The 13,933-nt window shown below is 42.7% G+C and overlaps 1 protein-coding gene across 9 annotated transcripts in view; it reads left to right on the top strand.

Annotated features, from left to right (window-relative positions):
- CAST (calpastatin) overlaps window positions 1–13,933 on the top strand; it is a 121,121-nt gene that overhangs the window by 26,405 nt on the left and 80,783 nt on the right. For 5 of the 9 annotated variants that reach the window (XM_082623643.1, XM_082623640.1, XM_082623642.1 and 2 more), the window contains exon 3: window positions 7,398–7,469. The exons of 2 other annotated variants lie outside the window; for them this stretch is intronic. In XM_082623643.1, coding sequence (XP_082479769.1) covers window positions 7,398–7,469 — 72 coding nt within the window. Of the gene's footprint in view, window positions 1–7,397; window positions 7,470–13,508; window positions 13,604–13,933 lie in introns of those variants that run through there. 2 more of the 9 variants (XM_082623646.1, XM_082623647.1) reach the window with 2 other exon arrangements.

Genomic DNA, 13,933 nt, shown 5'->3' with positions numbered 1-13,933 from the left:
TCATCAAAGAAAAAGAACTTTTTGGCCCATTTAGTTAATGCATTCCTTTCCAAGACTGCTTTTAAAAAACTTACCTGGAAAAGCTATCTAAAATATGTCCACCACAAATATGCCTAATCTTATTGTGCATGAGTGTCAAGGGATATGGAGAAGAGTACTTACTACATGTGAAAATATATATAGTTCCAAAATAGTAACTTATCCATTATGATAAAGCTAAATATATCTTTCCAAATCCACTGTTCTAATATAAATGCTGCCAACAACAGATGACCTAGCAAAACAGTTTTAAAGAGTTAAGTTCATAGTATTATAAATCTAACGAACGGAACGAAATCATTATACTCTCCTGTTCTTAAACTTAGGGAGTTTGTATCTGCCCTTGACCTGCTGAATTCACTGGGTAATAATGATGTATGATTCAAGGAGTGTTCTGATGTCCTGAACTGTTATAAAAACAAAAATTATAGCCAGAGGACCTTATAAACAATTAACCACATTTGTTGTCTTAGAAACCAAACTGAATGCTGTCTAAAATTATATGAACTGAACAGTAGCCATAAGAGGCTTCAAGGTGGCCTGGAAAATCAGATCCTATCACTCTTAAAAGGTATTTGTTGAGTTTCTTAGATTGGTGAGTTTATAGTTTTCATCAACTTTGGAAATGTTTTGACCATTATTTTTTCAAACATTTTGTTTTGTCTCTTCATCTCTCTCTTCTTTGGAGGCTGCGGTTGTATATGTATGGGCTGCTTGGAGTTGCCCCACAGCTCACTGATGCTCTTGTTCCCTGTCCTCTAGGCCTTCACTCTCTGTTTCATTTTGGGTAGTTTCCATTGCTATATCTCCAAATTCACTAATCTTTTCTTCTGCAATGTCTCATCAGTTCTTAATCCCAGTGTATTTTTTATCTCAGACATTTTTATCTTTAGAAGTTTGATTTGGGTGGTTTTTAAAAAAATATTTGCTATGGGCTTCCCTGGTGGCGCAGTGGTTGAGAGTCCGCCTGCTGATGCAGGGGACATGGGTTCGTGCCCCGGTCCGGGAAGATCCCACATGCCGCGGAGCGGCTGGGCCTGTGAGCCATGGCTGCTGGGCCTGCGCGTCTGGAGCCTGTGCTCCGCAACGGGAGAGGCCACAGTGGTGAGAGGCCCGCGTACCGCAAAAAAAAAAAAAAAAAAGATTTGCTATGTCTCTCCTGAACATACTTTTAAAAAACTTTTTATTTTGAAATAATTATAGACTACCAGAAAGTTGCAAAGATAGTATGGCTGGTGCCGTGTATCCTTCACCCAGCTTCCCCATTGGTTACATCTCCTGCAACTATAGTACAATAGCAAAACTAGGAAACTGCCATTGGTACATGTATATATAGTTCTATGCCATTTTGTTACATGTGTAGATTCACGTAGTCAGCCCAGCAATCAAGATACTATGCTTTTTGGAGCTTCCCTGGTGGCGCAGTGGTTGAGAGTCCGCCTGCCGATGCAGGGGACACGGGTTCAGGCCCTGGTCCGGGAAGATCCCACGTGCCACGGAGCAGCTGGGCCCGTGAGCCATGGCCACTGGGCCTGTGCGTCCGGAGCCTGTGCTCCGCAATGGGAGAGGCCACAACAGTAAGAGGCCTGTGTACCGCAAAAAAAAAAAAAAAAAAAAAGATACTATGCTTTTTGAACATTAATTTTCCTGTGTTTGGAAAACAAAGTTGTATTTTTCTGCTTCTATGCATGCCTTGTAATTTTTGATTAGATGATAAACAGATGTGAATTTTATATTGCATTGAGTGTTTTTTTATTATTGTTGCTTTAAGTTTTCCTGAGCTTTGTTCTGGGACACAGTTAAGTTACCTGGAAACACTTTGATCCTTTGGGGTTTGCTTTTAATCTTTGTTTGGCTAGAACAGAGCAACCTTTAGAGGAGGCCTACATTTTCTTGTTTTTTTTTTTCTTCTTCTTCTTCAATTGAACCTGTGCCCCCTGCAGTGGAAGCGTGGAGTCTTAACCACTGGACCACCAGGGAAATCCCAGTCCTACTTTTTCTTCTGCATTCTCTATCCAGTGATTCTGACTGCTGGAAACATGTCCTATTCCTGGTCCCTGGGAGCCCCTGTGATTATGTCTCTGCTCCTTATGGGTGGTCTTTCCCCAGACTCAGGCTCTCCTCGCAGGCATGCACATGCAGGTTTCTGGAGCTCACTTTTGTAGCTCTCCTCTCTGGTGCCCTCCCTTTGAGCCCCTCGAGTGCCCTTGACCCTCAAAGTCCCAGCTCCATCTCCTCAACCCAGAGAGACCGACAGCCATTGCATGATCCAGCGGCTGGAAACTCTGCAGGCAGTAAGCTGTGGCGATCACAGGGTGCCCCTGGTTTGTTTCCCTCACAGGGAATACTGTCCTTGCTGCCTGGTGTCCAGCCTCTGAAAACTACTGTTGCATATAATTGTCGAGGGTTTTCTTGTTATTTAAGGCGGAAACACTCCTTTCTTTTTAATCCAAATTTTCTTACATAAGAACATCATTAATGTAAAAAGGAAACAAAGCTGTATTTGAAAGGAGGCTGTGGCCCAGCTTACAAACTGAAGTACCTTCTTTTACTATGGAGTTGAGTTAAATTTTTCTCATTTATAAGCCTAGTCACCGACTTCTTTGTTCATTTACTAATGAGTTTTAGTGTTCTCCAGATATTTTACTAATATTTAAATGTGCCACCAAGGCTGTTGAAATCACCTGTTCCATATCCTGTCCTGACACCCTGTAGTACCTCAGAAGGGTCCTTGCCACTCTCAGGAAACATATTGAGGTCATGTATATTCCTGCAGATCTTGTTGACCCTAAATCACACCCCCCACACACAGACCCACACTCACACACCGTGTGACAGTGACGACACCTATGAGACCTATCAGAGCAAGGTCCAGAGGGGCTGTCATCTTTTTTTTTTTTTTTCTTTTTGCGGTATGCGGGCCTCTCACTGTTGTGGCCTCCCCCGTTGCGGAGCACAGGCTCCGGACGCGCAGGCCCAGCGGCCATGGCTCACGGGCCCAGCCGCTCCGCGGCATATGGGATCCTCCCAGACCGGGGCACGAACCCGTATCCCCTGCATCGGCAGGCGGACTCTCAACCACTTGCGCCACCAGGGAGGCCCGGGCTGTCATCTTTGACAGCTGATGCACGAATATCAGGACCTGCTGATCTGGCTCTGGTAGGCCTAACTCATTAGGTAGGCCTTTCAGCATCAACCCTGGAAGTGGTCCCGGGTTTTCCTTAGCTAGAATTTACTGAGTAATCATAGTATCTCTGACTGTGGGCTTAGATGCATTGCATTTATACTCTCATGTAATCTCCAGACCTCACACAAGGCCAGGAACAGGACATGTTCTCACCAGTTGGAATCACTGGGTAGAGTACTCAGAAGGGTATCATTGCTGTATTGAAAACAAATTACTTCTATCTGAAGGCTGCTCTTGTCCACCCTAGCAGTGCTTAAAAGCAAACCTCAAAAGGATCAAACTGTTTCCAAGTAACTGCATCCATTAATAGAATCATGGCTAGTCTTAAAGAAAAATCACTTTCTATCCAATGAAGAAACAATTATTTTTCTATTATATAAATAACAAAAGCTCATAGAAAATTCTCAACAGCCACTAAGACCCCTCATGAGTTGAAATTAGATGCACTGGGGTTGCCCTGGAGTCTGTCCCATTGCTACCTGTTCAAGGCCTTGGGCCTGTCTCCTCAGAGCGGGGTTTTCCAACATGTGGGCCACAGACTTCAGGCCATACCTCATCTCATTTAATCCTCTCAGTCTCTCTCTGAGGTACAAGTAGGGTTATTCTCATTTTTCAGGTGAGAAAATTAGTGTTTAGAAATGCTCATAAACTTGCCTGAGGTCTCACAGCTGGCATTTGGTGCAGCCAGGATTCCTGCCACATGTGTCAAAAAGTAGGACCATTATTCTAGAGAATTCGGCACTTTTCTTTACAGAGTTACTAGGTCTCAGGATGACATGAGGCCTCACTTAAGGGGCCTTTCCTGAGATTTTAGGAGATAATGACACAGCTCTGCCTGGCTCTTGGAATTTCATCGTTACTTGAAAACAGTTTTTAAGACTTGAGTTCTGATTCCTTCAATAAAACCTTTTATTATGAACCACAACAAACATACAAGAAAGGCATGCCATTAATTCCCTTCATGTCTTCCTACAGCAGCATATAGGATGGATCTAATCTGTGCGTTCTTTATCGATCTTGTCTGTGCAAGCAGAGGTGCCTGTTTTACCGGTCTTTTGGCTGGCAGACTCTGAACCTCTTTTGAGATGGGGGAGGCTGCTTCCAGTAGAAGGTGTGGATTCATAGTCCATGGGAATAGGACCTGTGTATACTCAGGAGTCTGCACCTGAGCAGGAGAAATCACACAAATTCTCTGTAAATGGACCGGACTTGATGTCCTGGGGTTAGAGTCCAGTAGAGGTAAATCTGGTGTGGACAATTACATTGCTGCCCCTGTCAATCATCAGGACTGAGGCCCTGTGACAGGCTGTCCTGCAAGGAATGAATGACTCAGCCAGGCCTGCGACCTGATATAGAGGGATGAGGGCAAGCTGTTCCTGACCATTTCTTTTCTATAAAGCTTAAGTTAAACAAAGAAGCGCTCATAAATATTAGAGGGAATGTGATTGAATGGCAAGGGAAAATATGCTCAGTAACCTTTAGTCTATGGGTTTATGGAAATGAAGAAAAATAGTTTAACTCAAAATTTGAATTATCCTAGGATTGGTGTTCTCATTTAGCATCTTAATCTTTTAGAGACCACAGCATACCTGTGTGTTAAGACAAATGCAGAATCGTATATGAGTGAGCTTGTTTTGAGTTCTCACTTACTTTGAGTAAATGAATTCTGTTCTATCTGAGGGTAGATCCAGCCCTATCACAGTTGTGAGTATGCAGACCTAGCTGGGTGAGAAATGTGTCCAGGTCAGAGTGGGATTTCTAAGGACCGATGCTGATGGTGAGGGTGAGCGGGAGTGAGGGTGAGGAAGACACTGCAAAACTAAGTACAAGGTGATGTGAAGCCAAAGGATTTTGAGAACTTTTCACATGGAGGCAAAGGAGGACTCATAAGGACTAGATGGTACTCAGGGAAGGCCAGGAAGCAAGCCAAGGCCTGGAAGAAAATGATGATCCCAAACACACCCAACTGCGGGGCCATAATGAACCCACATCACTTCAGACCAAATATCTTGATCCAGCATCCTGTATCATCTCATACCATGTATGCCTGTGCCCACCTTGCTTCAGCTGCAGGAACATACTTCTGTTCCTCCAACTTGCCAAACCCATCCCATCCCACCTCAGGGCCTTTGCATGTGCTACTCTATCCACCTAGAATGCCTTCCTTCCCCCATGCCATACTTACATGATTGGTTTATTTATAGTCAGGTCTCAGTCAAATGTCTTTGTCTATCCTGTCTGAAGGAACCCTCAGCCAGCCACTCTCTGTTACATGACCCTGTTTTATTGACTTTATAGCACTCATCACTCTCTGAAATCATCTTGGTTTTTGTTGACTTACTTAGAGTCTGAGTCCTCCTACTGGAATGTAAGCACTATGAGAGTAAGACCTTTTTTTGTTTGTTTGTTTAATTGCTCATTATATCCCCACTGCCTAGAATAGGACAAGGCTCCTGGCCAGGGTTCAATAAATGTCTGTCCAATAAATAGAGGGATGCATGAAGTCAAACACAGTTGAAGAGAGAACCACGTCATATATCAGCCAAAACAATCTGTATGGTTACTAATCTGAGAATAAGGTGTCTGTGCTCTGGTATGCATGTGCATTTCTAAGCTTTTGTGTTGTGTTTTAAGTGCCTGACATTATTAAGGCCTTTGTAAATATTACATAATAGACAAATTCTACTCTTGTTTCAGCTAAACTAAATTGGTCCTTTGTAGACTAAGTAATTCAGGCAGCTCAGAGGGCAAGGCAAACTTCAATAGGTCATACCCACAGGAAATCTGAGATATCCTCAGTTGAGTTTAAAAATATTGAATTTAGGGCTTCCCTGGTGGTGCAGTGGTTGGGAGTCCGCCTGCCGATGCGGGGGATGCGGGTTCGTGCCCCAGTCTGGGAAGATCCCACATGCCACGGAGCAGCTGGCTCCGTGGGCCGTGGCCACTGGGCCTGCGTGTCTAGAGCCTGTGCTCCGCAACGGGAGAGGCCACAACAGTGAGAGGCCCGCATACCGCAAAAAAAAAAACAAAAAAAAAGCACAATGAAGCACTCTTAACCCCACTATCAGAAAATAACCTCGTATGAACTTGAGACCATACCATTCATGTTATTTTATGTGACTTTTCTTTATGTGAAATATTAATAATATACTTTCATTTAATGGAATGTTTTTCTAAACCTGATCATTAAATAACCATATGATATTTCATCCTGTAACTGTTCATAACATAACCCCTTATGTGGAAGGCAGTATAGGTAGGTAAGAGAATAGGGTCTGAAACAGACATGCTACTTTTGACTAGCTGTGACCATGGCCAAGTTGTGTACTCATCCCATTCCTCCATCTCCTTACCCAGAAAATTGGCATAACAGCTTTATTTTGGGTAATTTGAAGATTAAATAAGTTGTAACACATGGTACTTAAACAGAGCACTGACAATAGTGCTGTACTATATTATTAGAGCATTATTATTCTATTATTACCTATAATTTTATTATTCTAGTAGAATAATTAAACACACGGTAAGACACATGGTAAGAACTCAATAAACGTTCATTATTAGCTATATTGTTTTTAGCTTTTTGATGTTAGAATACTGTGATGAATATATTTGAAGAAAAAAGGCTTTTTCTCTTGTTATATTATTTCCCTAAGATAAATTTTTAGATGTATTGCCATCTTTGATACTTGCTGCTGAAGAAAAAAGGCTTTTGCTCTTGTCATATTATTTCCCTAAGATAAATTTTTAGATGTATTGCCATCTTTGATACTTGCTGCTAAGTCACCCTCTGTGGAGGCTGTACTAACATCTGCTCTCCGTAGCACTCAGGGTAAGAGAGAAAGCACGTACTTTCTCACGGTGAGTGATGATGTTCTGGGAGTGCATTGTGGTGGAAAATGACAACTCCCATGTGAGGATTTCTGAAGTGCTCCAAACCACTGAATATTGAACAACTGGGGACTATTCAGTGTACAATACTCTTTGTTTTTAATATTTATATAGTCTTCTGGTGAAGACATGAAAAAATAAAAACATGTTCTTTTTTTGTGTACTTAGTATATTAGACTGAATTTTGCTTGAAAAGATATTTGTATTGATAGGAAAATTTACACTTGACCAGATTGTGAAGATGTCTTCTCCTATAGAAACTAATATTTCCTATTTTCAGAAAAAAGCGACAAAACCCGGGAGCAGTCAACCCTCCAGAACTCAGGCTGGTGGAACAGCTCCGGTCACCAAGGTCAGTCATTTCCTGAGCAAGAAAAGACCCCTACTCTACAGGTGTACCATTAGTGGGTGGGACTTGTAGGGAAGGTAAACAGTGTCCATATATCACTGAAAGTTTTTGAACAAAGTACCATTTCTGTGCTGGTGGGGGTAGTGTGAGGCAGGAGACATTGTAATTTCTTACTAATGATTTGAATGATTTAAAAGCTCGCAAAGCCATTTATGTTATTATTCTTACTGGCATATAATAATGTGTCCAAAAATATTCATTATTACCACAAATATTTATAAATAATGTTTGACTTCTGCATACACCAAGTTTTCTTCATGAGTATTAACCACACCAGGCTCTCTGCTAAGTGTGCTATATAATTATCTTAGGTAATCCCGTCACAACCTTATAATTCCTTTATACCTGAGGAAACCTGGGCTCAGAGAGGTTAAGTAACCTCGACAAGATCACAAAGCCAGTAAGATGGAGGTAGGGTTCAAAGCCAGGTTTCCAGTTCACGCAAGGTCCTGGACCTTATAAACTCTGATTGAGCCTTCTTTGGTAATATGACACTACAAAGCTTTGCAACTTATAAAAATCACTGAAATTTCATCTTTCAAGATAAGATGTAACTACTATTTAACTAGTAGTTTTCAATATATAAAATAGTTTTGTTCCTCCCATTTCAGCTTGTGATCTTGCAGTGTGTCCAAGATTATCAAAAACCTCAACCTATTTCAGGATTGCCTATACAACTATTGCAAATAAGCATTTTTCCTTTAAAACTGGTAGCTCTCCTATGGAGGGCTGTGGACTTTCTCATGGATGTTACTTGCTTGGTGAAGAGTTCGTATTTTAGTGCCTTCTGGAGTCTCAGCTGCTCTCCTGGCCCCTAAAAAGTACCCAAAGTAAAACTCAGCTGAGAAATGAGAAGAGGCTGGGCAAGTGTATCTCTGCTGCAGTTGCCCTTGGTAGTCCTCATATTCTGTTGTTTGGAGGTCTCCAACTAAAAAAGATTTTCTGGATACTTCCTATCTTTTACAGTATTAGGACCTTTATTTAACTTATGCTTAAATTATGCCTCTAAAAATGAGAAGCCTCATTAGCAAAACCCCAACCTCATGAGGTTTAGTGAATCATTTGTAAATGGTTTCTAGAATTATCACTACCTAAACTCCTAGAGGGTCGGTACCTTGTGGAAAATCGCATTTAGTTTTTGTTTTTTCCTTGAATTTCATGGTAAGAAGCAGTCCCTTTTCCATCATTTTTCCACACAGGAGTATCATCCAATCATTTCAAGGCACAATGCTTACAAAGCATTTGGCCATCCTCCCCAAACCCTGCTAGGTCTCAGGAAGCTGTGGAAGGGAGTGTAACAGGGAGGCGGACACATTTAGCCACATAGTTATTGTTTTAGTTTACTGGCAAACTTGTAATTCTTTCCTTGGTTTCTGACACTGCCTTCTCCTATCTCCATTCTTCTCTCGATTATTCTTTTTCACTGTGGTTTCCTGACTCAATTTCCTTCACCAGTTTCCTGAATATTAGTTTTTCCAGGATTTAATTCTTCATTCCTTCCTTTCTGTATCTTTAACTCTTACAGAGTATTAGAAGAAAAAAATACATATGCTTTCTTATTTTGTCTTTTGATGCCAGATTGAAAGGGCTTGGTATCATCATCACCTAAAAATGATCATTCCCATGCATCATTCAGAAAAGCTGGGAGTAATAGCATTTGTGATCCCTTGAAGCATTTTATTACACAGTTAATTATCATAACACACACAGGCAAATAATATTCTCCCAACACATGACATGACAAAATAGTAAATACAATTGGCAGTGAGAATTAGGCCTGGTTTTCTTGATTTTGGACACATTCAACTCGAAAGTTAAAGTGACAATTTTACAATTATTAAGAAAATCATAGTCTGTATTAAAGATTCAGTATTTAATGATAGAATGGTTACCATGTATTGCAGAACTGTTTTATGAGAGTTCTTACAAAATCAGTAATTATGTGCACAAATAATACCACTTCTGCCATGCAGTCCTGGGCTTGGAGGATCCAGAGCACTTAAGTGGCATAGATATTTCTATTGAATAACTCAAAATAATTATTATAAGATGTTTAGTGCTTAAAATTAAATTTTTGATAAATTAATAATGAGGACTAATGAGGCTATAGAAATTAGACCCTTATTAAATAAGAAAATAGTTGCGATCCACAGTCAGGCAACTGTGTTACTGGAAGAGTTCTCAGGCAACTTCTGTCGTAACCACCAACTTATTCAGGTGAGGAAAGCGAGGTTGAACTTGCATCAGGAATGTCTCTACAGGAGAGCACAGCTATTAAGAAGAAATACTGGTTAAAGTTATCAGTTCCAATTGGAATTTACTCTGACTAGTTCAAGCTAAAAAGGAATTCCTTAAGGGATGGCAGGTAGCTCCTAGAGAAATCCAGAAGGCTCCAGCAGAAGGAGTGCAGTTTCACAGCCAGGAACAATGCCCGGACACACCATGGGAGCTTCTCCTTGCTGCCACCGCAGCTCAGCACCTATCACATTTAGGACTGGAGGCCAGAAACTCTGGCACTGCCAACCTCAAATGCTGAAAGGCCTTATCATAACACAGATCTACCGTTGGGTGGCGCCTCTACACAGGCTTATTTTCAATCTCACTCTTGTGAGGCACGGCTGATTGGCCAGTGCAAGTCCCATGCCTCAGCTCTGCTGCACAGGGAATCTGGGGTTGGGAATGCTCTGGTTCTTCTTTGGGAAGGTGCTTATTGATTAGGTGGGAAATGATCCGTGAGTAGTGAGGATTTTTCAAGTGTATTGTCAGCTGCCAGCTATCCACTACAGAAAGGAAAACAGGAGAATTACCTAATTGAACTGGAGGAAAATCACTGATTGTAGGTTGTTTAGCAACATTAGGCCTTTTAAACAGAAGAGGGTACAAACAGCTTTTCTCCCAGTTAGAGAGGAGAAAATCTGCACAGGAATAAGCACCCACTAGAGAAGTGCTTCTGTGGTTTTGGCCCTGGTTCTGCCATAACTAGCTGTGTTAACTTTGGTGGCACAGCCCTCCTCCCAGGCCTTTACTTTTCTCATCCATAATATGACTAAGGGGCTGAATAAACTCTGCATATTGTGGAGGGTATTCCACCACTCAGTGTCAGCCTTACCCACAGAACCGCTGGACCACATGTGGTGTGTTTGATGACTGTTTGCTAAGCAGGCAAGCGTTTCTATTTCAAAAGTTCTGCAGGTATTTTAACGTGCTAGGAAAAGTAAACTAGCACTTCAAACTCATGATCCCATGCGTGGTTTTGCTTAAGACAAGGCTAGATTAATGGTTAAAAAGTAAATCTATTTTTAAAATATTAAGAACATGTAGCTGTGGCAGGTTAAAAAATATTAAGTAGGTAGTACACAAATAACCAAGGTTTGGGAAACAAGATCAGAGCAGTAATTCTCATATTTTAATGTACATACTGAATCAGTGAGGTGTTTAGTAAAATGAAGATTCTGACTCAGGAAGTCTGGGGCGAAGCTGAGATTCTTTCTGCTTTTCTAACAAGTTCCCAGTTGCTGCTGCTGCTGGTCTGGCGACCACACTTTGAGCAGCAAGGATGCTGAATTGTGCTGAATGTGGGTAATTTAGACCACCTGTACCTTAGATTACCTAAACATCGATTAGAAAATCTGGTTAAAATGCAGATCCTCAGGTTCCAAGCCGCAAGAATCTGATTCACTGGGAGGGGGTAAGTCCAGGATTTTCTCTATTTAATAAATACCCTCCAGTTTTTCAGATGCAGGTGATGTGGAGGCCCCACTGGGGGAAAGGATGAGCCTCAGGGACTGGGATAGACACGGCACATCTGGGAGTGATACATCCCTCTTCATCTCCAGGGAAGGGAGCCCCTTTCTACCTGTCCTGCAGGACAAGAATCTTTGGAAACTTTACTTCATAACCATGTAATTACTAACCTGTACTCTTGAGGAGCTCAGACATACTCACCCTCATTGAGGGAGATATGCTGCCTAACATATGGGGTGGGGCTCTGGGACCCAGGGCTCATCCCTCTTGGGGAGTGGCCCAAATAAGTCATCCTAGTTGTCTTTTGTCTCAGGAAAACCTAGATGAGCTGAGGTTTATTTGAGAAACAAAAAAGCAGAGAAAATACTGACAGTAAACAAAAAAGGAATTTTAAGCTGAATTTTCATCAAGAAGAATTATGAAAATCTACAAACAATAAATGCTGGAGAGGGTGTGTGGAGAAAAGGGAACCCTCTTGCTCTGTTGGTGGGAATGTAAATTGATACAGCCACTGTGGAGAACAGTATGGAGGTTCCTTAAAAAACTAAAAATAGAACTACGATACGACCCAGCAACCCCACTACTGGGCATATACCCTGAGAAAACCGTAATTCAAAAGGAGTCATGTACCACAATGTTCATTGCAGCTCTATTTACAATAGCCAGGACATGGAAGCAACCTAAGTGTCCATCAACAGATGAATGGATAAAGAAGATGTGGCACATATATGCAATGGAATATTACTCAGCCATAAAAAGAAACGAAATTGAGTTATTTGTAGTGAGCTGGATGGACCTAGAGTCTGTCATACAGAGTGAAGTAAGCCAGAAGGAGAAAGATAAATACTGTATGCTAACACATATATATGGAATCTAAAAAAAAAAAAAAAAAGGTTCTGATGAACCTAGGGGCAGGACAGGAATAAAGACGCAGACGTAGAGAATGGACTTGAGGACACGGGGAGGGGGAAGGGTAAGCTGGGATGAAGTGAGAGAGTGGCATGGACATATATACACTACCAAATGTAAAATAGATAGCTAGTGGGAAGCAGCTGCATAGCACTGGGAGATCTGTTTGGTGCTTTGTGTCCACCTAGAGGGGTGGGATACGGAGGGTGGCAGGGAGACGCAAGAGGGAAGAGATATGGGGATATATGTATACATATAGCTGATTCACTTTGTTATACAGCAGAAACTAACACAACGTTGTCAAGCAATTATACTCCAATAAAGATGTTTAAAAAAAAAGAATTATGAGGACAAGGTCTTCTCAGGGAATTATAATAAAATATTAGAGTTGGAAGGGCTCTTACTTCGCCACCTTTATTTAACAGAAGTAAAGGAACACTGATAATAGACAAGGTGGTTGTGAGGAACACCTAGCAGGAGAAGTCAGGGCGACCCCACGTACTTTGACTGCCAGGCGCAGGCGGGTGCGCCGCTGCGCGCTGTGCCGCTGGGCTCTCCGCCTTCGGAATGCCGTCACCTCTGGCTTGGAGGCTGAAGGACTGGCTGCTCAGCTGTCTCTAACTATAGGCCTGAGGCCTCGGGTCCTCAGCCTCCCGCCACCGCAGCCTCCTCCACTCATACCCCAACCTCACTGTCCAGAGTCTTCACTGTGATTGCTTTACGGCTTTGGGAGAAGTTGGCTTCCCATATTTCCTTTAAATTTTAGAACTCTTCTCTCCAACCCCATCACTTAGATTTATTAGTTGGCATTATTCTATAAGGGAGAACATTTCCTTCTCCCCTATATACTTATTCATTCATTTATTTATTTATAGCAGTATGAATTCATGAATTCTTAGTTTATTCCGTGGCTTAAAATCCCTTCTTAGTTATTTTGAAATGTTTAGTCATAATGTATCACGTCCAGTAATTCAGTAGAATTCTAGTTCTGTTCAACTGCTCTTTAAAAAAAATCCGTTATACAATGTGAATTGTTAACTTACTTTATAGCTTCAAAAGTAATATTTGGGGCGTGTGTTTGCAAAGAGCCCACTTTGGGCCTTTGGCGACATCCTAGGAGTGGCAGACCTCTGCCATCGGCCGGTGGCCTGCATCACAGGCCGCGCTGTTTAGTCTGCCAGCCTCCGGGATGCCAGCCCCGCGATGAGTCGGCGGCAGCGAGCACCTCCCTCCGGGAACCGCTCTGGGGGCGGGCGGAGGGGGCGGGGAGCGGCCAGCGTCGCGTCCTGGGGCCGCCCCGCCTCCTCCCTCTCTGCAGGCTGGGCTGAGGCTCCAAACGGAAACCGAGAGGGCCAAGCCCAACCGGTAATGCAAACATCCCCCAAACCCGGCTGAAGTCTCTGGGCCCGGAAGCCGGACGCGGAGTGAGTACTGATTTTGGCTGTTTCCCAGGCGGGCAGCCCGCGCTGCCTTCGCGCCGGCCCTGCGCGTCCCAGGCTCGGACCCTGCCACGGCTCCCAGACTTGGACGTACGCTCTCACCCGTCTCTTGCCCTTGAGGATCCATTTCCTTCCAAACGGGTTCTAAGTTCACTTGTGTTACTAGTCAACCCCTCCTCCCTGTCGGCGCCACTGTTGCTGGCTTCTGGGCTGGGAATGTGTCTGGTGATCGCACAGGGTAGGGTTACAAAACCAGGCGTTTGTGTGATCCGGAGAAAATGCTGAAAGAAGAAAAGCAGGAGCTCTGTTGATTTG

Source organism: Mesoplodon mirus, assembly GCF_964341445.2.
Source record: "Mesoplodon mirus genome assembly, chromosome: 5".
Taxonomy (NCBI): domain Eukaryota; kingdom Metazoa; phylum Chordata; class Mammalia; order Artiodactyla; family Ziphiidae; genus Mesoplodon; species Mesoplodon mirus.
The sequence above is the reverse complement of the archived record's forward strand: the minus strand, read 5'-3'. Positions and strand labels throughout refer to the sequence as shown.